This window comes from Podarcis pityusensis, assembly GCF_964106645.2.
Source record: "Podarcis pityusensis genome assembly, chromosome: 10".
In the NCBI taxonomy this organism is placed as follows: domain Eukaryota; kingdom Metazoa; phylum Chordata; class Lepidosauria; order Squamata; family Lacertidae; genus Podarcis; species Podarcis pityusensis.
In genome coordinates this window covers 55,203,720-55,228,753 of record NC_138035.1, presented here as the reverse complement: position 1 = coordinate 55,228,753, position 25,034 = coordinate 55,203,720, and the positions used below count along the sequence as shown (strand labels likewise).

At 40.6% G+C, this 25,034-nt stretch overlaps 1 protein-coding gene across 1 annotated transcript; it reads right to left on the bottom strand.

Moving 5' to 3' along the window:
• Window positions 1-236: 236 nt before the first annotated feature.
• Window positions 237-22,819, bottom strand: LOC308486707 (uncharacterized protein). The gene is made up of 5 exons (XM_081023886.1): window positions 22,750-22,819; window positions 17,980-18,073; window positions 15,630-15,730; window positions 13,273-13,400; window positions 237-694 (listed from the first exon to the last, which is right to left on the bottom strand). The coding sequence occupies exons 2-5, from the start codon at window positions 18,059-18,061 to the stop codon at window positions 508-510; spliced, it is 498 nt and encodes a 165-aa protein (XP_080880012.1). The 5' UTR covers window positions 18,062-18,073; window positions 22,750-22,819; the 3' UTR covers window positions 237-507.
• Window positions 22,820-25,034: the final 2,215 nt, after the last annotated feature.

The following is a 25,034-nucleotide window of genomic DNA, read 5'->3' as shown; positions in this document are numbered from 1 at the left end:
TATATTTTGGTGCCTGAGGCAAAAAGTCCCAATGATACGCCTGTGGCGGTAAAAAATATAATAAGCTAAAGAACTGTCAAATTATTATTCGTTAATTGTACTCCAAAATCTGCTGTGTGAGAAGAGAAGTCTCACCCCACCTTACAGTAATGCCATCTTGTATTTTATTTATGAAATAAATAGTGGTATGATACTGTGTGGATGCATTTATATATATATACAAAAGAAGACTGTGGTTGAGGTGAGAGAAACCTCTCCTTCTCCACCTTACCAAACTGCACTCCATTGCTTCAAGTGTTTTTATCCAGTCTGGCACATTCTAGCACAAGTGATGGGTGGTCCAGGAGAAAATTGGCTGAAGCAATGAAGCACAATGAGGTGAGGTAGGAGAGGATTCACCCCATCCATTTCATTTTAGAAAAGGAGACAGTCTCCACCTGTTTTACATATGAAGGTTTAGGATACAAGAATAAATACACCTGGCTTTCATGTCACACCTAGTTTGGCCTACAGGGAATGGTGTAAAAATAATAATAGTGAAATGTGAAATATAAAATGAATCCCTGTTTCCACAAGACCAGTGGCATAGCGTGGGTTGCCAGTGTCCAAAGCCACGTGGGAGAGAGCGAAATGGATGGCGTACACATGTGCATTCAACTGTCTAATGGTGTCCACGTCACCCAGGAGATCGCATCTGCAAAGATAAGAAAAGAAGAGTCAACATCAAGTCCCAATGACCGGGTGAGATTATATTCTCTTCATTCCCAACTATCAGAGAATGACCGGTTCTATTTTCCATCCAATTCCTCTCCTCTTAAGCAGATCTGAATCACGTGTCAGGGTGAAACATTGTGCCATATGTGAAGTGGTACGTTGAAACGTGTTAGTTTTAGTATCTTGCACACCATATGAGTGAGTGGAACTGACAAAAATCACACAGAACAGCCTTTGAGTTTTCCAACTCAAATGGGCATGGTGTGAATTTTTCCTTAGTTTGAGAGAGGCTCAAACTCACAGCTTCCAGGAAAAGAGCTACTGAGCCACTACTGTATGTTCTCCGTTGCCTACGTCTTGCAAAGCACATTGTCGGTTTCCTCATCCAGTAGGCAACTATGACTCAAAACTCTTTCTAGCAAGCAGCAAGATCACTGGTGGGAGGGTTAAGTTAACTCTGCTTTGATATCAAGGAAGCGCTTAAATAATTACCACCTTCATCTTCCCATTCAGCAGTTGTCTGCTCTGCTGCATTCTTTTAAGAGACAACCTGTCTCCTCCCCTACTTTCAAATCACTCTTGCTTATCCGCAGGTTGCACATATCCATCCTATCTACATTTAGAAAACCATTAATTTACTCCCTAATCATCATCAGAAAGTCATCTCTTAAGTAGCAGTGCAAACATGAAAGCACCCCCACACCCCTTCAAGTAAGATGTCTTGGTTTTATCTTGCAAACATGCTCCCCCTCTCCCAATTTAATGTCATTTATACCTAGCACTCCAAATGAAGCAATCTTATGGCATATATATATATATATATATATATATATAGTCTGTTCCCTCTCAGTGTTGCCTTTAACATTACTCCTGGCAGACAAATCACTGTCTTTGGTGAGACAAATTATTCCTGTAACGTATTCAGTTGAGTCTTCGAGTGCCAGCATGTTCCTCCTCATTGTGAATCCCATTGTCTTTTCACTATGTTTATCCTTTGATGTGCTCCATCACCAAAGGTATAGTCAGTGTATATTCTACGATCCTGGCTCCTGCTGTGTATCTTTCTGTCATAATATACTTTTCGTTCTCTCCCCTTATATCTTGCTTATTCCCATCTTTCTCTTCTCCAATGATTATTTAGTACCCAAGGGTACTGAAGGGGCTTGTGCGTGTAATCTCAGAGCCGCTGTCTATAATCCTTAAGAATTCTTGAGGAAGAGGTGAGGTTCCTGCAGACTAGAGGTGGGCAAATGTTGTCCCTATCTTCAAAAGGGGGTAAAAAGAAAGACCCGTGTAACTACTGACTGGTCAGGAAAGCTCCTAGAACAGATAATTAAATGGTTGATCTGTGAGCACTTAGAAAAGGATCTTGTGGTTCCAAAGACCCAACATGGGTTTCTCAATAACAAGTCACACCAGACAAATCTTATTTCTTTTTTCCACAGAGTTACAAGCTTGGTGGATCATGGGAATGCTGTGGATGTAGTGTATCTTGATTTCAGTGAGGGCTTTGACAAAGCTGATAAAATGTGGGCTGGATGAGGTAACTGTTAGTTGAATTTGTAGCTGGCTGACTGACTGAACCCAAAGAGTGCTCACTAATAGTTCCTCATAATCTTGGGAAAATTGAGGGGATGCTCATCAAATTTGCAGATGACAGCAAACTGGTAGGGACAGCTAAAGCTGCTGAAGACATATGCAAAAGGCCTCCAAGGAAATTTGTTAGATAAATACTTATTGTGCCTTTCACCAAATGATGCTCAATGCAGATAACAGCAATAATGTAAATACAATTTTTAAAAAAGCAGTAGCATACTAAATAAGTCAAGTATAAAAACAAAGCAGGTAAAACATCTATAAAACAAGCAGTTTAAACCAACTAAAACACATACTTGCAAGTCAGCTTCTTCAAAGGCCTGTCTGAAATTGCACTCTCGTTTCGCATAGTAACCAAAATGGAAAACATATAAAGAAATTCATTTGGTAGCACCATTCCCCTAGGTTCTGATGACAGATGGGATTGGATTCAGCCCTAGAAGGTGGATTCATTCAGGAACTGTGTCTCCATACCTTTGCCAATCCAATGAGATTTATATTCAAGAAGGGAGCTTCATTTGAAAACTAGGCATTGCGTTAGCTTGTACAGCATCTGCTTTCAACATCTGCAAAAAAGATGGAAGCTTTTTCAACATCTGCTCCACACACCTACCTGACAATTAAGAAGATTAGCTCATATATTTGCCCCTGAAGACCTTAATTTATCACTAAATTGGATTTTATGTTTCCAAATGTAGCTCCCTTATTGAATATAAATCTTGTTGGATTGGCAGCCATATGCAGAGAAGATTCCTGGCCGAATGAAGGACTGAATCCAACTCCATCTCCTGCCTCCCTTTAAAACAGCAACCCAACAATGACCCCAAGTGACTGGTGCTGCCAGAATCTGACTTCTTAATTGTCAGGAAGGAATGCAATGCAGTATGTTCATATACATAGAGTAGGGCCAAAATGCGTTATGTACATGCACCTAAAAGGAATGTACATCCCTGTGCACTGTGATTTGAAAGAAACATGGCAGGTGTTAAAGAGGAGCCTTTTATGTAATGCATTTTCTTCAACAACAATCCCAAGTGAAAACAACTTTTAAAAGAAGCTTCCCTGGCCTCAGTCCAGCTAATGTTTGCCACCACTAAGTCCCACTGAAAGCAGCAGGGAGTGACATTCATATTTACTGATTTGTTCCAGTAGGGTTAAATGAGAGTTATGACTCACTAGTTTTGACAAACTAGTAGAGATGGGAGAATTTGTCAATTTCTGTTTCTTTCAGTAGCTGTTTTTTTCCTATCTGAAGTTCGGTTCTCCATATATATATACACATCAGTTTCCAATTTTTAAGCAAGTCCTCATGAAAATTACTCGGCATTTTTATGCAAATGTCTCCCAATATACACATTTTGGAATGCAATTTTGCCTAACGTATCCCTTCTGGCAAAGCAATTTTCTGCAATAAAATGCATTATGTTTTCAGGCATATATGCATTTTATGCACCTTACCCTAGGATATGCATTTTTGTACATGTTGCGTGGCTAGAAAACTGCTCTGCAAAATTCAGAAACATGTTAATTAGGTAGGTTTACCTATAAATGTGAATTGAATTTTTCCCCATTCCTACTTACTAGTTATGCTTGACCTTAGCTGGATCAGGGCCTTCAGCTTTCTATGATGAGGTGGGTTGTTACTTAGTCTACCATTTACTCCTTAGGGCAATCTTTCTCTGACCCTACCAAAGGACCACTGCTTGTGCGTCCATTGGATTACTTGACAGCTTCTTTACATACAACTTGAGAAGTGCAGGCACTGATAAAACCATTTGGAGCACAATTTGCCATGAATTCCTCCTATGCACACCCCACTGAAATGAATACTAGTACAAAGTTCCCATTCATTTCAATGGAGCTTTCAGGGGAGAACTTTCTGGTGGATTATACCCTTAGCTTTTATTACAACTTTTCCTTTCCAATTTTCTATTTGTAATGAGTGCATAAAAGATCCCCTTTTCACCCTATTGTTTTTGCTCTAAAAGCCACTTTATTCTTAATAAAAGGAATAATAAGTGCCAGTTGTAAAATAATTTGTCAATCACTTCCAGCACTTGCAATTGTAGAACACCTTTCTTTGGACCTCTCGGAGTGCTTTAGAAAAGATAAAAACAAATAAAATAAAATTACAATTACACTTAAATGGCAGAATTAAAATGATCAGTTTTACATCACCTGAATTTTGTTGCTACCATTTGACAAGGGGAAATTGTTCGACTGAACTCCCTGGAAGGAGCTGAAATGCACAACAGTCTGGCCTATTCTGATCTTTGAATGAGCTTTTCCACAGGACCCTCATTAGGGACAAAGTTGAAGCTGAGCTGAAAAGCGCCTTATGCCCCTACAATTGAGGGCATTCAGTTGATTTCAAATTTAACTTCCCTGCTATTCCGTTGAGGTTCTTTTTCCTTTAAAGGAGTCTAATTGAAAAGAAGGGCAGAGTGAATAATTTCTAGGATTAGATGAGATAAACGAACTGGAGGTTAGAATGGGTGCTATGGGGCAATGAGATTTTAAATTCCATGTTCACACACATAAAAATGTGTTTGTAGTCCATTGCGTCCTGAGGCTCGCAGTGCCCCACACATGGCTCTCCCTTGTTGACATGAAGGGACAGTGAGCACTTCCAGACAACCTGTTTATTGGGCAGTCATCCTGATTTGTTTGCTGAGAGATTAGACAATGTTGGCTATTCGATGAGCATTCATTCTGGTTTCTTTGTGGGCAGGTTAGATGACATTGCCTCAAAGCAAGTGTTATCCTACCCTTCCCACTGCATCCCCCTTGTCACAAAAAGTTCACTTTTTTGGGGGGAGGAGCGAGTTTGTTGCACAACAGCTCAAATTAAACTATAATCAGGAAATAGATGGAATTTGCTGGTCTAGCTGTACCTCCAGAGCAGTTTTAGCCTGCCAAATTGTAGGCCAATACTTCCAGAGGTTATCATGAAGGGCACCTTTAAAGTTTGAGTTTAAAAAAACAAAAACAAAGCAGAAGTCTCAAACAGGCACATTGTCTTCCAAGATAATGAAACTTGTAGTCCAAAACATCTTGAGGAAAGCTGCTCAAGATTATTCCAGCTATTAGCTGCCCACCAATATAATCTTTCTGCCCTGCAACTCCAAATACTTTGGACTGCTACTAATTTTATGGGTACATTTCAGGCACAGATTGTTATGTAACATAGGTCTGGAGGCAGAATACACAAGTTCAAAGTTGATGAGCTACAATATGAAAATTTCCCTCAATTATCTGTGGGGTAAACCATATTTTACTGCCACTAATAATACTAATCATATGAAAAAGAAGACACATAACAGCAACAAGGCAAGGCAGAGATCAGTGTGGATTTCTTGCAGCCAGTTGAGACAATGGCATTTTTATGATTAATGAGAATATTTTAAAGGCTGGTTCTTTATTTACAGGAGTAGCCAAATAATCACAAACAGAAAAATGTAATGATTACTAATTCTACAGCTGTACAGCACTGAAAACATTTTTTTAAAAAAATCAGGCATGCTCATTCTATTAATAGTCCTTTTTAAACATGTTTATGTCAATTACTAAAACAAGATTGAACAATGTCAAAAAACATTACCGTTTAAAAACTGTCGTCTTTTCTGTGTTTTCATCTGCAAAGCATTAGGGTTTGTAAAATAGTTTTGACTGGGAATATGTATGCGTCGCCATGAAGACTTCCATATGTGCACAATGCTATTTGTGTATTGGATTGTGTGGTGCAAAAGTAAGACAGCTAAGGATTTTCAAAAGGAATCTACAATTTGGGAGACAAACATCTCCACAGTGCAGGGCACCAGCAGGATAAAACTGAGCAACTGCTAATCAGAAGCATATTGTGAGGGGCTTGACGAGGGCGCTGTGTGGAATCATGAGTTGCCTCGATTTGCTTGCAAATTGAAAATTGACCGTGTAACACGCTTTCCCGCCCTGTGTTTTCCTATTTCCTTGCTCTTCCATTGGGCGGCTTCACACATGCCTATTCTTCACTTCCTTGCTCAACATTTATAAGCTACTCAGAAGTAATCCCTATTTATTTCGCTGGCACTTACTCTTCCATAAGTGTGTTCAGGATTTATGACAGCCTCTGAGACTCGGAGCTTATGTGTAACTAGACTCCACTGAAAACTGTTGGCTTTGAAGTAAGGTGATATGAAAGGTCTCTCTATGGCAATAGGCAATGGAAAGTCATCCTTCCCGCCGTAGTTATCAAGTGTGAACCAGGCCATTGACTAGTCATTTGTCACCAGCATAGTGGAGTAAAAGACTTGGCAGCAAGCAGTCTTGTTTCCCTTGTTGCTCAACCTCAAGAACCCAGAGCAGGGGCCAAGAGTTAGTCATATCAATGACCCAATGAGGTAGCTTAGATTTACTTCATGGCAGAGTAGAGGCCTCAACCTGAGCTCATTCTGGACAATAGGGATGGGGGACACATGGCCTTCCAGATATTGCTGGATGATAACTCCCATCATCCTTGACCATTGGCCATGCTAGCTGCAGCAGATGGAAGCTGGAGTTTAACATCTGGAGGGACAAGAGTTTCTATCTCTTACTGTGCTGTAAGAGTGAAATTACCAGTGAAATTCTTACCAGTGAAATTCTTGAGTACCAACAATTCCTGCTCTTTTACATGAATGAAAAGACATGGATGGGTAGATAGACAGACAAACAGACAGACAGTAGAAACTTAGGTAAGCTTGTTTTGGATCTTGGCAGGATGCAGTTAATCACTAAATGTGTGTGCACATGTATGTGTATAATGTCTGGAATGAAATTTTAAGAAGAAACAAAGAAGAAAATTGGTGCATTGGCTTCTGAATAGCCAGGTGCCATGAGGTTGACAACTAAAGTTATGACTGTAGGTGTGTTCTCTCCCTAGAATAATTGAAAGTGAATTCAAGATTTATAAGCTCCAGAAGTCCTGGCTAGAGCAAAGCTCAGGTGCGTAATCCACTGCTCAGTATTCAGGAAGAAAAACAACAACAACAGCAACAGATCTATGACCCAAATGTCCTGGCAAATAAACCTTGAGGCAGAGTGAAGACTGGTAGCACGGATGATTTTCACTGTTTCACTTCAAAGGTTGTATAATATTTGAGCAGATTATATACTCTTTTAAGCAGCTAAGAAGGTTAGGTGATTTGGAGCGTGTCGTTTTATACCCATCGTTAACTCCAAGTTTAAAGCTTTAAAATAGCACATGCCAGCTGACCTATGGCTCCATACCTTCATATGGCCAGTGGGGAGTAGGGTGGGGAGATGCACTACTGCCCATCTTGACCTCCATCAGCCCCACCATCCCAACACAGCAACCCTAACCCTAACCATTACTAAATACATGCTGAAAAAATATCCTGACAGCAGTGCTGTTAGGTAATTTCAGACTATGAACTCCATGATCTTACAGGGATGGATCCTCTCTTGTTTGTAACGCACATTGCTTTGCTTACTTCAAAATGTGGTAAGTCAGCCTTGCTAAATTGGGGTGGGGTGGGTCATGGGCTTCTGCCTGAAAGTTTGACCCTGTAAATCGTCAAACCATCAATTCGATCACGCGGGAGGCCACCTAAATTGTATAATTTGTCATATCAATTATTGGTATTATTAATTGTATTATAATTTGACATTGTTATAATGTGGCTATTATTGGATCATTGTAATTGAAAACTAATAAAAAATATTATATAAAAAGAAAGTTTTACCCCGATAGCACCACAGTCTTCTGGCCGCATTATGCAGCAATCTGACACCCACTTTACAGCACAGCCAGCTAAAATGGGCATTCAATTCCCTGCACAGTTAAGGACAATTTTCAGTCCTGTGAATCATCCTTTAGTTGTTACTCCTTGAGCAGTATTGTTCAGAATTTCTTGGCTATTATTAGACCATTTATTTATTTATTGAGCATTCATTTGGATCCTTTATCTATATAATCACACTTCTTTCCCCTGAGTGATAAAATCCATTGAAAACAGCACTCAGAGATTTGAGCAAGGTATAGTTTTGTGTTGATAAATTCTACCTATGGCTGTATCTTTTCAAATACTAGTTTGAAATTCCTGCAGTTGTAATGACAAAAGACAGCACCATTAAAAAAAAATGAAGGGTTTTTTTTTTAGCTCAAATGACAGCTATATAGAGGAAGTGATTATACATTTTAATAATTTTTTTTTCTAAGAGGGAAAGACAGGAAATTAGACACCATATTAGTATAAAGACACTGTTATCACATCAAATGGTTCTTTTAAACTTCCTGATGTCCTCATTTAGTCTTACTGGTGTACCCAGGAAGTTAAGGAATGTGTTATTATATGTTGTTATATTTGTATTCTACAGAGAAGGCTTAGACGCAATTGACTTACAGAAATAAGTCATTATTTTCCGTGGTTTCTATATAGTTGGCACTGACAATGATGTCTATCCTACCTAATAGGAACCCCAAACCAAATACAATGGTGTTTAAAGGAAAGAACTGGAAAATGGACCATTTTTCTTCTACCGAATCTAGACACACAAAGGCAAGATTCTCACCATGCTCAGTCATTTCCCCAGAGATTCACAAACCCCTCCCCTTTTCTGGTTGCACACTGGTCTTGGTGTGGAAATCTTGGCTTACATTAAGCCAACATTCGCCCATAAACATCTGAAGCAGAAAATTCTGGCTTAATGACAGTTAACAAACCAGGTTAATAAGCCAGGATCTGATCTGACTTGGCCTCAGGCACAGAAGTTCCATTTCCAAGGTTCCTCAGGGAGGACGATTAAACCATTTTAAGTCTCTATCATTGTAGTATGGATCACATAGGCAACACCTATTCCTCACTTTAACAAAGGGGGCACGGAAGAAGCCACTTCTTAAATGAAATAAAAATCTCTCCCCACCTGTTATGATTGGGTCCAACATTTTATGTCAGACTCCCAAATTGTCGCTTGTTTAAAGTGTCCATTTACTAAATGCAAATATTTGGAAAGGAATCAGCATATAATAAAACCTGTACTTTGACTTTGGGAAATTCATCACAGTAAAAACTGGAATAAAGAAAGGAAATAATAATTGAGGAAAATAATAATTGGAGCCATGACACACTGAGTCTCTTGTGTGGATTACAGTTCTTAAATAGGTCTATTAAGGTGGGTGGCATCTATAGCTAGCAATTCATCCACTGGGAGATTGAGACTTCAGCCTTGCTGCACTTAAGACAATGGCACAAAGTGGCCTCAACACCTCCTGCCCAATTTTTATCAGTTTGCGCCCCCATTGGACCACCCCTGTCATACACCTTACAAGCAAGAAGATGATTTTACTTTTAACGCTCATGAAATCTTCCTGTACTCTCCTTTTTAAAAATATAGATGACCCCATATATTAATATTTACATTTTCTTCTGCTTCATACTAAAGTATCATGGTGGACAGAATGGAAAAGTCAACATTGTCAGGCTGATCTAAAACATTACACTTGCTCCACTTGTGACTATACTGCATTTTTGCCATCTGTTTCTTTCCATAATTAAAATCATTGTTGATTTTATTCTCTATCAGGCTCAGTATTGGGGAAATGTCATTTCCCTGCAACAGATGCTTTGAACATGTGGCTATTTACAACAACTGTGTCTTTTATTATTGCACAGTAAAACAATCATCTGGATGCAAATTCTAAAGGGGTGGCTATTCTAAGTCTGCTGCTGCAAACACAAAGAAGAGTTGTGGTACCTTGCAAGACCAATAGTAGGTTGGCAGTGCAATTCAATGCATATTTGCTCAAAAATTAGCCCCATCATGTTCAGTGGGATTTACTGTCAGGTATGTAGATACATAGACTTCAGTTCTCTATACATTTGCCTGGGGAGAGGCCACAGTGATACTTGCTTCAGAGTAAGCACGGTTAGAATTGTAATGTTATTTTGGCACAAACGTCTATATTCTACAGCACAGATTTGTATAACAATAAATCTATTTGATATTAATCTGTTTAAGGTGCCACAAAATTCATTTTGTTATCTTCTCCTCACTTACCTGTGATTAAGCCCCACCAAACCCAGTTGGATTTACTTCTAAGTAGGGATTGTGTTAATCTGTCAATTTTGGTTTCTCATATTTCTAATTCATATTTCCATATCAGTTTATTTGTTTGGCCCTCTTGAAATTTCATCATCATTTTAGGGCGAATTTCTCCAAATATTCACATTTTTGTATGCCATTTTGTCCAATGTAAACATTTTTGCAAAGCAATGTAATGAATTTTTGTCTGTAAATTTCACTGATCTGATCATTTTAATGCACACTTTACCCTAGACTACACATTTTTGCAAACACTGGTTGGCTGGAGAAACGCATTGCAAAATTCGGATTTTGAACAATGTCTGTGTTTCAGTTTATGTATTTGTTCAGCAAGTGCAACTTGGGAAGGCCTGTCTTTATGTGCGATTCGAATTCTAATTTCTCCTTCATCTTTGCTTCTGAGTAGACATGTATAAGATTGTGCTGTTAGATTGGTATCTGCTCCCATTTATCAGCTTCTCGGCTTCCAGCCCTGCCACTGCAATAACTAGGGCGTTACCTTCATCTCCCAGGCACTAAGAGGTTTAGAATGTGCCTGGAGAGAGTTTAGGGTCTGGCAGAGTAGCTCATATCTGTTCATCTCCACAAACAATCCCTGTAAATTTAAAGCAGAAAAAAGGGGGGGACCTGCTGCTGCCATTCAGCAAGGAGTCTATTATGAATCCCTAGGTGGCATGCAAAGCATTTAGACTCATTTCATTCATATGTCAGGTAAAGACTTTCATTTAGAAGTGAGATGAATACTGAATAATGGATCTTTTGAATAATGTAATTAAGAATTCATTAAAGCAGCCTTTTAAAACCCTGCAAAATGCAGTGCATGTACAGTATACCTCCCAGCCCTAAAACCAGGAAAATGCAGTATGGAATTAAAATGAATTAACAGGAGGGGAAAAAAACAATGTAGAAAATGCTGTTTAGAAAATCCACCTTTTGAAGCTAAATGAACAATCGGTAAAACGACGCAGGCTGCTTTCTTTTCCCCTCCCACAGCTTGTGAGCTGTCAAGAAAGAGCTTGGTATTTAAGATGAGCTTATTCTGTGTTGGGACAGAAGGAACCAATCTAGTCGAGGTGGAAAGAAGCATCCTAATCCTAAATTACTGCACTGCCTGAGCATCTGCGGTGTCAATGCCCTCGCAATAGTCCCCTATTTGGGGCAGATTTGGGGCCCTGGTTAAGACCATGCACTTGAGACTTGGGTGATAAGGAGGCCTGGTTCCTTGGCTTCTCAGAAGAGTGGGTGTACGCATCTCCAATCCTTTGACACCACAGACTCCATCAGTGTTGAACCTCTTCTAACAGCCTCTTTGGCAGGCTAACCTTCTTCCTGCCTGTATCCCCTCTGATCATAAACACTACCTTGCTCTGCTCTGTTTGGCATGACCAAAGGACAGTGCAGAGGAATGTCTACCAGAACGGTTGATGCAAGGCTGAAGGTCAGGAATTCTGTTCTTCTGGTGAGGAGGGGGGCTTTTATCTAGCCTCCTCAAGCAGACTAGCCCATCTCAGTCACAGAAGCAGGGGCTTAACAAGTGGGCTTTGTTACCTCTTCTTCCCAGAGCGAGACTAGGGTGGTCTTCCATCCATCCTTTGGTGAAATAGCAAGGATGTGGATGGGGAAAGAGAGGCTTAGAAACCTTTGGTGTGTTTAGTCAGGTGAGTTGGCCATTTATGTACCTGGTGGAGCAACAGAAGGGTGGGTCAGGGCAGTGGTGTGTCAAAGGAAGTAACTAGTTTTGGTAGAGTGTACGGGAGTTATTTAGTTATTTCCATTTATGAATTAGTAAAGGCAAATTACTACTACTAGTAGTAGTAGTAGTCTACAAAGGGTTCAAGGCCATCTCTATCCCACAACTGTGACAGAAACCAGACTGATATGGATCCAGGTGATCAATTTCATCCAAAAGTGCCTGGCTATGACTTAGAAATGGCAAATTAGAGACTGGCCTTTAGTTGCCAGTTTCAGCAGAGCCCAATGATGGTCTTTTAAGCAACGGATTGACCACTGTCTCTTTCAAGGCAGCTCGAAGACACCTCTCTATCAATGAGGCCCTAGCCACCATATTGACTTGGCTAGAAAAAAGTTGGTTGATATCAGCTATGAAGTGCAATGGTCACTCCCTCCTGGTACATATCAGACAGGCCCTGCTTCTTTTGTCCAAGACCTTGCTTTTTCAACAAGCCTTTTAAGCAGAGACCTTTATTCTAGTCTGTATTGGGCCTCCAATTGTTTTCACATCATTGTGTGTGTGTGTGTGTGTGTGTGTGTGTGTATGAGAAACTGTATAATTGTTTTTATAGCTGATGCTTTTATTGTGAAACCACTTTTGATATATTTGATGGGAAGCAATTAAACCACAGAGCCTAGGACTTGCTGATCAGAAGGTCGGCAGTTCGAATCCCCGCGACAGGGTGAGCTCCCGTTGCTCGGTCCCTGATCCTGCCAACCTAGCAGTTCGAAAGCATGTCAAAGTGCAAGTAGATTAATAGGTACCGCTCCGGCGGGAAGGTAAATGGCGTTTCCGTGCGCTGCTCTGGTTCGCCAGAAGCGGCTTAGTCATGCTGGCCACATGACCCAGAAGCTGTACGCAGGCTCCCTCGGCCAATAAAGCAAGATGAGCGCCGCAACCCCAGAGTCGGTCACGACTGGACCTAATGGTCAGGGGTCCCTTTACCTTTACCTTTACATTAAAGGAAGGAGAGGAGGAACAAGTCCTTATTGAGTGTCCTAGACTTCTCTGAGTACCTGAATAAATGATTTGACAATTAACAGATGTGCATGGATTAGCCGCATTACTGCATAAAGTCTACACTCTTCTGCCCATGTAATAGATTGCCACAATCTATACTTGGGGGGGGGGCGACCCAAGAAAAGTACCTTGACATGAGGATGCTAGTAGGGTGGCCTTCCAACCCTTTGTGTATTCCCTTTATCTTAAAAAGGGCATGCATTCCGTCACCAGTTTCGACACCGAAGTAGATCTGGAACTCCATTTGAGCATTTGACTATAGGAAGTTAAGAGAAAAAATAATTAACGAACAGGCAAATGTAGCTGAAATTCTCTGATAGCGCATGTAGTTAATCAATTGCCATATGTGCCACTCAGACTAGGCTGAGCTGCAGGCAATTCTTTCTTCTTATGGTTAAGAGACTGGAGTATGCCTTATGCAGCTGAGAAGCCAACCGGGCCCGGAAAGGTTCCACAAGCCAGCAGTCATAGAAGCAATGTTGTAAAGAATAAAGCCCAGAGCTAGAAATTAGTCAAAGGGGGGTGGGAAGCTATGATATGTTCTACATTACAGTTTTTATTCTGTTTGGGAATCCACTTCTGAATATTTCAGGCAGGCAGCATCTCACAGCTCATCTACATATCCACTGAGAAGCGCTGAGCGGAAAAAAATTACTCTTTGTTCTCAAGTACAGAGCTAAATTGGCTCACAACTCAGCGCTATATTTTGGCTCCTAAAAAAACAGCATGAACTTCATGATGATTTTAGAAAAGCCTCTAATCTTTGCTCTTGTTAAACTAAACTGAAGGAATTATCATATGGAATCTATTCAAATGTCGGCATTAATAACACATGGCAAATTGATATTTTATTCCATCCAACAGTGATGCTCTATTTTATGTTATTTTATGGCCCTTTATTTATTTAGCAGTTGTCTCCTGTAATTTTAAGGGCAACTGTTTCAGATTATGCACAGCCTGGCTCTGGGAAATAACTGGAAATCAGACTTTAGTCTGTGCAATCAGTATCCTGTTTTCTCTTTTCATCTTGTCCACCTCTGTATATATCTGTCTCCTTGTCGATCCATCTCGACATTTTAAAATATGCTGCTCTGCCTTGGCATTAGCAGATAATGCCAATTAAATCAGGGAATGGATCCCGCACTGAAACTGCATTTATGACAGTGGGATTGTGAGACTGTAAAAATATCAGCTATCAGTTTCAATTAAAAGTTTCAATATTTAGCAGTGTTTCCCTCCCCTCTCTTACATATTTAATAGCAGTTCATTGCATCCTAGGCCATGAACTAAAATGCTCCATTACATGGGATATAAACAAATATCCCAGAGATCAGTTTATTTGAACCTAAATAAAAGGGGGAAATAATGAATTTTCTGAACAAAACATTACATTTGATTGCTTGAATTTAAGAGAAAGGCAGTGCATTTTAAAAAAATAAATGGGAATGGCCAGCTGGAGCAACTTTTGTCAGGAAAATATTGCCCTAGAAGTGGATGGTTCTTGCAAGGCCATAAAAGGCCATTTCAGACCCTCCAAGTGTCCCTGTTTTCCAGGGACGTCCCTGATTTAGAGAAGCCATCCCAGTTTCTGTTTTGATTGTGGAATGTCCCGCTTTTCCTTAGGATGTCCCTATTTTCACTGGAGAAATGTTGGAGGGTATGGGAGGATGTCCCTGTTTTTATTGGAGAAATGTGGAGGGTATGGAATTATCCAACTCCCGAACTATCTCTGTAAATGCCCTTTATGGGTAAGCCTGAGCAGTTTTGGAACTATTGGATAGGGAAGGGGAGAGAAATTTAACTCTCTGTGTCCCTTTCACAGCCTTGACAAAAATCACCTCTTCAAAGCTACTGTTTATATTTCAAGGGAACCTCCCAGTGATCAGACTTTGCCAGTGGTTTTTGTTTTCATAACAGAAAAAATGTATTGCATTCTCACAATTAACATCGCATCTAGTTTGGCTTTCAGGGTATCGATGCAGCTGAAAAGCATCAAGAGCACATTGTCAAGGGCAATGGGTAGGCAGACTTGGAAGCGGCCAGGCGGTGGCTTTGGAGAATAACTTCAAGAAGCCAGTCACATAGTAGGGCAACTCTCTTCAATTTTGTCTTTCGGTTTCTTCTCATTTTTAGCTGCTTGAGGATGCTGATAAATGAAACATCCATGAAAGACAGAGTCAGTATGAGGCGAGAGGCTCTCTTGTCAATGGGGCATTCTGTCATGCCCTCTGGAAATTAAATTAGCTGCCCAATACATTTGGATTTGATCAGCTATGAGATCTCATGTGAACAGGTTCGTGCCTTTCCACCCACCCTTCAAAATAGTTTGTTAATGCTGGATAAGGCAATTGGGCTCTGGGCTTTCACAATCTTAAAGCTCTTTCAAACAGCGGCTTCAATGCCCTGGCAGCAGTTCATCATCAGAAAGTAATCTTAAGGTTGTGACATGAACTAACAAAAGGCAGGCAGGTAGCGTTTCGCTCACCTTGTTGTGCTGAGCTAGAACTGTGGTCCTCTGATCTATGCGCAACTCTGTGTTCTTCAATGACTGAGCACGAGGGGATGACTTGAAAGTACAATAGTTCCCTTTAATTTGAAGAAATTTACAGGTGTTCAGTTATTCCTTCTAACTCTTAAACTACTAAACTGTTTTCTGTCACTTTAATTTATTTTAAAAAATATAAGTTGGTGCTTTGATTATTCATTTTTCTCCTTGGTGTTACACACCTTCCCCATCCATGACATTTGTAGTGAGTTGTCACATGATACATGTGAACACCAGTAAGCGGCGCTGCAAAGATAAACAGAGCACTTGAATTTCAAGGTTACCAAACCTGATGTATCCTGGATTGACAGATTGTCACAGGAAATTGCCTCATACTGAGACAGACCATTGGTCCATCTAGTTCAGTACTGGCTATGCTGATTGGTAGTGGCTCTCCAGGATTTCAGAAAGGGGTCTCTCTCAGCCCTACCTGGAGATGATGGGGGTTGAACCTGCAACCTGCTGCATGCTCTACCACTGAGCTCTAAACCTTTCCCAAGGATAATCTCCAGTGGGGACACGATGTTGTCCTAAACAAATGCCATTACTTGTTTGTGTGTCATTACTTGTTCCTTTTTTTAACACACGTGTCAGGGAACTGCCATCATCTCAGAGGTGAGAGGTGGAAGGGCAGTTGGGTTACAGGGAGACTCCGAAGATCATGCGAAGCAGCTCTTCCTCTGGAGAGGAGGGAGGCCCCGCCTCCAGTGGGGAAGGGATGCAGGGCTTGGAAGATGCTAGAGAGCTGCAACACCGAGCCTGAGCAAAGCCAGGGGGAGGCAGGTCCCCCTTTGCCCACGCCCTCTCTGCGCAGTCGGTTTACACGCAGAGAGGGAAGGCGTAGGATTGGGGTCAAAAGACTGCTATGCTGGGGAAAGTTTAAGGACCGCCCACTCCCAGTTTCTGCTAGCGACTGAGCAGACATGGACTTGAGACGTTCTGCACTGTAAAGGTTTCGTACAGATAATAAAACCTGGAAAAGACCGGTGGGAGTCTTGCCTGTTCGCTCTCAAGCAACCACGCCAGCACCTGACAACACGTATTGTGATATGTTTGTATCTTTCTTTCCTATTGTATGCAATTAGACACACACACGCACACACATGTGTAGTATTTTTCTAGAAAAAGAGGTGCTCACCATGAATGCCTCCTTTGATCTCTTATAATGGCAATGGCACCCAACTGAGAGGTGCTGGAACTGAGTTCTGGCAAGTTTCAGTGGGAAAAAAGTTCTGTGTGTGTGTGTGTGTGTGTGTGTGTGTGTGTGTGCATGCTATTCAGATAGCCTAAAAATACATATAAAGAAATTTGTCAACCAGTGTATATACTGTTACACACAAGTTGCTCACAGCTAAAAAGATATTGATGCTGCCATCTTTGATAGCACCTATCCAATTGTTTGACAGACACAGGCAGAGGGGAGGCCCATAGGTAGGGCTCTTCCTCTCCAATTCTTTTGGGGGCTGCATGTGGAAAGGAGAACAACCTGAGGCAAGTGTTTGCATATAGAATGACCCATCCCTGAGATCCATTATCGGAGGTCTACTTCAGTGTGCCGATTGCTCTTGCTGAATCTGGGCCAAAGGTGCAATTAGATAATTTTAGTCTCCAGGCTTAATGGTCTTATGGGAAGGGAATATTATCTGGATGGCAACATGCATAGCTCCATGTACTTCCGAATGTGTTAAGCCAGCCCGGCTGCATTTGGACCTCCTATAGTTTCTGCTGTCTAGGGTGCTGGATATTTACCAGCTAGGCTAAGGTACATCTTCTGCCTGAATACCCACACTGTAAATAGGTTCACTCATTAATTTCAAGGCACAGTTAATCCTGATCTGGTATTTCTTATGTTTGACTTTCAGCCACAGGAATATAACACTATGAATAGCTAAAGGATAGGGTTCATTTTTCGATAGTATGCAACACAGTGAAAACCACATTGCCTCTTGGTAGTTAGCAGTTCCGAGTGTCTGTAACAAGAGAACTCATAAGTTTCTCTGCAAAGCCCAAGAAAAACTGGCTCCTCTCAAACATAATATGTTCAATATTTTTACATTCTCCAGTTCCTTGAAACCCAAGTATTTACTGTTCTTTGCTTCTTACAGTCATGATGTTAGTATAAAAGGTTGTGCCTCCAGATCTTCAGCATTACATTGTTTTATGTAATTATGTAAACATAACCCATCAAGGAGTTTCTTGAAAGGTTTCGAGCTGATGTGGCCATTTTGAAAGGAGACTTGTGGACACATAACATTTCCTGGGCCAAACCGTAACAGAGAAACATACTCACTTCGAGCCTTTGGGGGCATCAGCAGCCAATAGCAGCACAGTGTTATTTCATGATCTCCTGCATACTGGCTCATTAGTAACATGAAGACTTTGCTCTGGGAAAGTACAATTTAAGCAATACATTTCATAGCACACTTCTTATTTCTTAACCGGGGTTTCTTTTTCCTAAAGAAAAACAGTAATATAGTTTGATGGTCACTGTGAAAGCGAACCAATAAGCCCACTCATCTCAGTTCTCCTCTAGAGAGACATTGTAGTCCAAGCTTGTACATTTGCCAGAGAACATGGCAAAGGTTATGCATGGGCTTGTTTCAGTATATCACTCTGTGATTTTTAAGCATGTTGCTAAATGTGCTTTTGAGGATTGGCATAGTGTTGCCAGAGCTGATCCACCCAGTAGGCAAACTTCAGTGAAGGCCCCACAAAGTGGAGGGTCAGTAAATGTGTACAACTCAGGACCCCACTCACTGGCATCTCCCACTGCTGCTGCTGTCCCCCCACTCTTCTCCCTTACCCCACTTTGATCTGTTGGAGCCAGTGTGGTGTAGTGGTTAAGAGCGGTAGTCTCGTATTCTGGGGAACCGGGTTCGCGTCTCCGCTCCTCCACATGCAGCTGCTGGGTGACCTTGGGCCAGTCACACTTCTTTGAAGTCTCTCAGCCCCACTCACCTCACAGAGTGTTTGTTGTGGGGGAGGAAGGGAAAGGAGAATGTTAGCCGCTTTGAGACTCCTTAAAAGGGAGTGAAAGGCGGGATATCAAATCCAAACTCTTCTTCTTCAAGGTGATTGATGGGCCCTTCTTGCTCTGGGAAGCGAATGAGATGATTAAAGGGCTTTGGGGGTTGACTGTTGTTTGTCCAGATTAGCATGTGGAATGCCCTCCCAAGGAGATAAGCAACCTTTAGAAGACACCTTAAGGCAGCCCTCTATAGGGAAGTTTTGAATGTCCAATGTTTTATTATCTTTTTGTATATGTTGGAAGCCACCCAGAGTGGCTGGGGCAACCCAGTCAGATGGGCGGTGTACAATGTTCGTGGTGGTGATGGTTGTTGTTGTTAAAATAATATTTTATCAATTTCTGCTGACCTCATAAGATTGGCATTATGTATTGTTTCTCCTTGGGTGAGAAATATATCTAAATAATCACAGCACTGTACATTTTAGACTCTTCTTAGAGGTGTGACTATGGACTCTTCCAGGTTGGACGTGACTGGGGGGTGTTGTCATGATGAGCTTCCACACTGCAGAATTTATCACTAAACAGGTGTATATTACTAAGAAAGCTGTGCATAGGTTTGCACCATATTTCTTTTGTGCCAATTGAATAAGCAGTGGAGTCTAGCTGGTCCAGATCATTTCTGCCTGGTATCCTTTGCTGAACTGAGGCCAATGGCCATTAATCCATCACTGCCTAGCCCATATCTCCAGTTCTCAAAAGCTCACACCAACTACCCATATGATATCATGCCTAGTTCAATGTTCTTGTTTTAATTTACAAGTCCTTTAACAACAAGGACAACCTGCTGGACTTTAATTTCTGATAATATGTTTCATTTATATGATAAATTGGTCTATAGAATTATATAATCCTTATATTCCTTCTCAGTCACTGAGACTTTGGGGGGAGTCACGCTTAGTGGTCCACCATAGGTCAGATATGTGGCTCATATCCACTAAGACCCATGCATTCAGTATTGTGGGTCAAATTCTACAGACTCCTTATGGCTGAGATTAGACAGGCCAATTCCCAATTGAAATTTTGGCGCTTACTGAAGACCTTTGTTGTTGTTGTTGTTGTTGTTGTTGTTGTTGTTGTTGTTATTCCAGCAGGCATTTTAATTGAAATCTGTTTGGTGTCCCCCCGCCCATTTTAACCAATTTTTATCATTTCTGTATTTTATTTCTTATACACTGTTCAAAGACCATTGTAGTTAAGTGGTAGATAAATTGTTTAAACAAATAAAAAAAAATAGAGCACCATGCTGCTTTATTAGATAGCTAGAATCTGATGGCACGTACTTATGTGCCAGTATATTAGCTCATGTGTTGAGTCACAACAATCTCTCAATTTAGGCCTCGAGAGAAAAATTCTCCACAGCCAGGTTCTTGTGGTGGAGGGGAAATGAGTGTAACAGGGACATCTCCTATGTTCCCCATTGCTATGGTATGTATTACAGCAAATTTATCTGAGGAGCACAGGACATAAACCAAAACATCTCTAATTGTTTAGTAATGGCAGTCGATTCTCTGACAGAATCACCTCATCTTTTCTATTAAGAGGCATTATAGTGTGCAGATAATCTCAGTGGAATAATGCAGTGGTGCAGAGGGGCAATAAATCAAATGATAAATTGAGTGTAACGTCGATTATGCTAGCTATGCATAGAAATATATACATTTGATGGTCATTATGACACATGAAATGTTCAAGACCAAGAGTGAAAAATACATTTCAAATTCTCTATATGGGAAAACCTGACAATGATCTGCAGTTTGTGTCTAGCATTAAATTCTATAAATCTGTCAGTGTTTTCCGCGCTGAAAGCCTGATTCTAAACGGAAAGGTCATTATCATTATTAAGTTTTATAAGAAAATCAGTACGTGTACTGGTATCTATTTAATAACTGAGACATCATGAATGTCAGACTTAACACACTTTGCTGGGTGCTAATAACTCTTAAAGTGTACCCTTGACTCGAGTCGAAGGCAGTATTGGAAATTTTATATTATCTGAACTGCCTGGTAGCATTTAAACGTACTTCCTTAATAGCTACGTAAAAATATAGTGACTTCACACAACTTTGGCTGCTTTGAGGCTAGCACCAAAAGGTTATACTAAACATTTTACCTCTTCCCCTCTCTCACCTCCAGTTTCCAAAGACAGTAATACTTGGGCACAGCCATTTATTGTATTTAATGGTTATTTAAATTTCACCTAGGTGAATTGTGCTTGCTACAAAATGCCTGCACCTACGACGGCAATAAAATGAAGGCTTTTATAATCAAAATAAGTGCCCAGCACAGCAACGATATTTTCATCATTGAACAAATATAACTTTTTGACATTTCCATGGTGGAATTGGTGTGGTGTACCCTTAAAATATGTATTTATTCAAGGTTCCCCCCCCTTAAAACTTTTGTAATTTTTGCATTATATGATTTTCTAATTCCAATCCAGCGATAACCAGTGATAACTTGTTTCTTTTTCTATTATATATTTAAATTAAAAATAAGGAGATGTAGTTTCTATTAATGAGTTTTGTAGGGGTCTTTTAGTATTATGTCCCTAGGCGACTTCCTTACTCAGCATGAAGTCCTCATAAGAGGTGCTTGTGCACCTGATTAATTCATAAATGGTGTTGAGGGCTGCATATTTCCACAATCCTTGTTAAATCATGGAACTCTGCTATTTCTCTGTAGGATGCATTGCAAATTGTGATGCCCACATTATGCACCTAATCATACCATTCTGTGTCAGCACCAAATTTCCCAAGCATTCTCATTTATATGACATCCATCTCAGGAGCTGGAAAGTCAAGGTCCATCAGTAACATTTATATCAATTGTGAAGAGACAATACATTGCTGAAGTGAAAAGCAGACAGTTTAATATATCACTGATAAAGCAAGAGGAGCACTGTATTTAATGAGTGACCAAAACTAAGATGGTGTTGTGTGTATGTATATATATATATATCACACACACGAGTGCTGACATGCAGAATAAATTGGGCACGACCCCCATAAAGATGCACAGAAGTAACAGCAACCTTGTGCAGTTTTGCCCCCTTCTGAAATGGACAGCTTATTTACATGATACTGCCATTAGCTGCCTTGTCTTTCACTTTATCTCGGCTCTCTTTCTTTCATTATGCCCTGAAATCAGGGGTGATAAGGAAGCTGCCACCTGCTAAATAAAGATGTGGGGTGATAGCCAATATTTTTGGCACCCCACTTGTGCAAATAGGGGTTCCTCTCCTCGCCTGCAGCCCCCTGCTCAGATCTCCTAGGGCCTTCTGGCAGTTCTCTCACTGCAAGAAGTGAAGTTACAGGGAGCCAGGCAGAGGGCCTTCTCGGTAGTGGCGCCTGCCCTGTGGAACGCCCTCCCACCAGATGTCAAGGAAATAAACAACTATCTGACATTTAGAAGACATCCGAAGGCAGCCCTGTTTAGGGAAGTTTTTAAGGTTTGATCTTTTATCGCATTTTTAATATTCTGTTGGGAGCCTCCCAGAGTGGCTGGGGAAACCCAGCCAGATTGGCAGGGTATAAATAAATTATTATTATTGTTGTTGTTGTTGTTGTTGTTGTTGTTGTTGTTGTTATTATTACCTCTGCAGAGTTGGGGGACCCTCTGAAGCAGATTGGGGGCACAAGGGCTGCAGGGGAGTCCCATTGCTTCCCCTGGCATGTCGCTGGCTCTCACCCAGAATGAAAGATATCACAGCATAAGTTTAACATGCTGCTTTATTGATGATTTGTGAATTAGAAGGCATTCATAAGTCTGAATCCACTTAAATTATTTTTTAAAATATATCGTTTTCAAACATTGTATTTCAGAAGGTACGATCCACAGTCAGCCAACTGGTTTCTCTTCATCATTCTATGCCTATCAAGAATGAACAGTGACTTGAGAGGACATGCAAAGACCGTCCCTTAGTTGTCACTCCTCAACTCTGACTTTTCAATGGATTGGATCCAGAATGTTCATTAAACTTGGTCCCCATTGACAAGTTAGTCACGACATAAGTCTCATTATTTATTTACTCACAGCATTTGCCTCTTGCCCCCTACAACAAAATTCTTTGGGCAGCTTACATCTGCTTTCAGTTGGAACTAAGCCCAACTTACCAAGTCTAGATCCAAGCCTACACATTTGGGAAGATTCAGGCAATCATCTTGACATCATAATGCATTGCGGTGAAGAATGCAGAGACTTAGTTCTTGACCATATATGACCATTGGAACAAAACCAAGAACAGTGTCAGCCGATGATCATAACCTCCAGTGGTTTCCAGAACAAGAGAAGTGTGGCTACACATCAACTTACACACTAAGCACATCATTCTTTCCTTCCTGGCAGTGGCAGGAAGCTAGTACATGTTCCTCCAGTTTTTCTGTTACAGTCACCACTTGGGTGAGGTCCAGGAACAACACGCTGCTCCTTAGATTCATTCTGGGCATCAACAGTGAGACTTAAATATGCACTGGGGTCCCACCAGACTAGATGTAATTTTTGGGGAAAAAAATTTTTTTTTGCATGCTCATTTTACAACATGTCATTGACAGAGTAATGTTATGTTACTGGTGGATATATACTGGGCTGTCCACACACCATTTTGCTCTATAAGTTGTTTCGTAATGCTTCCCCAATGATATTGTGTTATTGCTGACTGGAGGGTCTCTCTTGCAATGTAGTGTAAGAAAAGTGGGGCAAAACCAAACCCTGAATGTCTGTGATAGAAAGTTACAGGATTGCTGCAGGAAACTATGGGATATGTACCAACCGGAAGTAGAGCAGCGTATCAGTCCTTGAAACTTTTGCAGGCACAGTTTTGAAAGCAGGATTGCCGATAACTGCCCCAACACCACCATGAGCACTAATCACCATAAATGGACAATAAAAAACAATGTCCAGAGGTGTCCTAAAATATTATAACACAGATTTCCCAAAAAACAGGGAAGTTTTTTGGACAGAAGAAAGCATTCTAAACAAGCTCTTGCAATCTTTGGATACATACATGGAAGTAACCCATGTCCCATTTCTTCCAGAAATCTTCCCCCGCGTGTCCCTTCCACAAAGCATTGTCTTACTGCCACTCCTGTTTATGTTTACTTTGAGCAATGCACATTAGACTCCCATGCCGACTATCTGGAGTCATGGCAGGAATGATAAAGGACCTTCAGAAATACTTTTATATCTAAACGCAATTTGCAAGTGACAGAGTTGGGAAGCTCTATGTGAATGGTTTATCCTAAATGAAGGCCAACCAGGGCTTAGGGCTCAGGAGTTGTTTTCAGTTAATACGGACTGTGAATATAGAATTGTGCTTTGGTATGTTTGTGTCTTTTCCTATCACTGCCTTTTCCTATCTGCTCAGCAACCAGCCTCTACTTACCTGGAATTAGAATAGGAAACAACAGGGCTCCACAGTCGGAGAGCTTATTCTTAGAACATTCCTTTTTATATCTGAAGCCTGAAATCAACTACAGCAGAACCTTTAAAAATGGGAATATTTTGGGAACAGAAGAACATTGTAATTCCATAATGTCTGCAATTTGGAACCTCAAGTCAGCTCTCTTCAGAGATCTGAGAAATGTCTTATCTGGAAATTGTGTGTGTGTGTGTGTGTGTGTGTGTGTGTATCACTTCTTTTTACCTTTGTTTTTCATGAGATAACTTTAGCATAACTATCTGACATTTAGAAGACATCTGAAGGCAGCCCTGTTTGGGGAAGTTTTTAATGACCGATGTTTTAATGTATTTTTAATCATTTGTTGGAAGTCTACCCAGATGGACAGAGTATAAATAAATTAATAATAATAATAATAATAATAATAATAATATGCATAGTGTACTTTGCAAGAATACACCTTTATGTGGCAAGTCCCACTATTTAACATGTCTGGGGAAACCCTTTATTTTTCAATCAGCCTCCTACTTTCATGTCAGAAGCATAGTTGTTTAGATCCTTGGAAATAAAGATTCAAAATAAAGATTCACTATGTGAAAATGGTCCAGTAAATGTCAGTAAAAATAAGATAATGGGATGGGGGAATGGGAACACAGGAAAATGACCTATTGTTATCTTTAGTATGGAAGCCAGACCTAATAATGTGTGCCGCTCAAACATCTCTCTGTAAATTACATAAATTACAGAATTTTGCCACAACCAGGGCTTTTTTTCAGCCAGAACTCACCAGAACTGAGTTCTGACACCTCTGAGGTGGGCACCATTGCCATTACAAGAGAGCAAGGCAGGGGTTTGTGGTGAGTTCTGGCACCTCTTTTTCTAGAAAAATAGAGCTGGCCACCACAGACAGTGAGACAAGTAA

What these genes read in the sequence shown, in the direction of transcription:
- LOC308486707 (XM_081023886.1), bottom strand. Translation starts at nt 18,061, where the DNA reads ATGTTACTAATGAGCCAGTATGCAGGAGATCATGAAATAACACTGTGC. An exon ending in GATGCCCCCAAAGGCTCGAA is followed by an intron (nt 15,731 to 17,979) that starts GTGAGTATGTTT and finishes TTCAAATTAAAG; the next exon opens with GGAACTATTGTACTTTCAAG. An exon ending in TTCTAGCTCAGCACAACAAG is followed by an intron (nt 13,401 to 15,629) that starts GTGAGCGAAACG and finishes AACTTCCTATAG; the next exon opens with TCAAATGCTCAAATGGAGTT.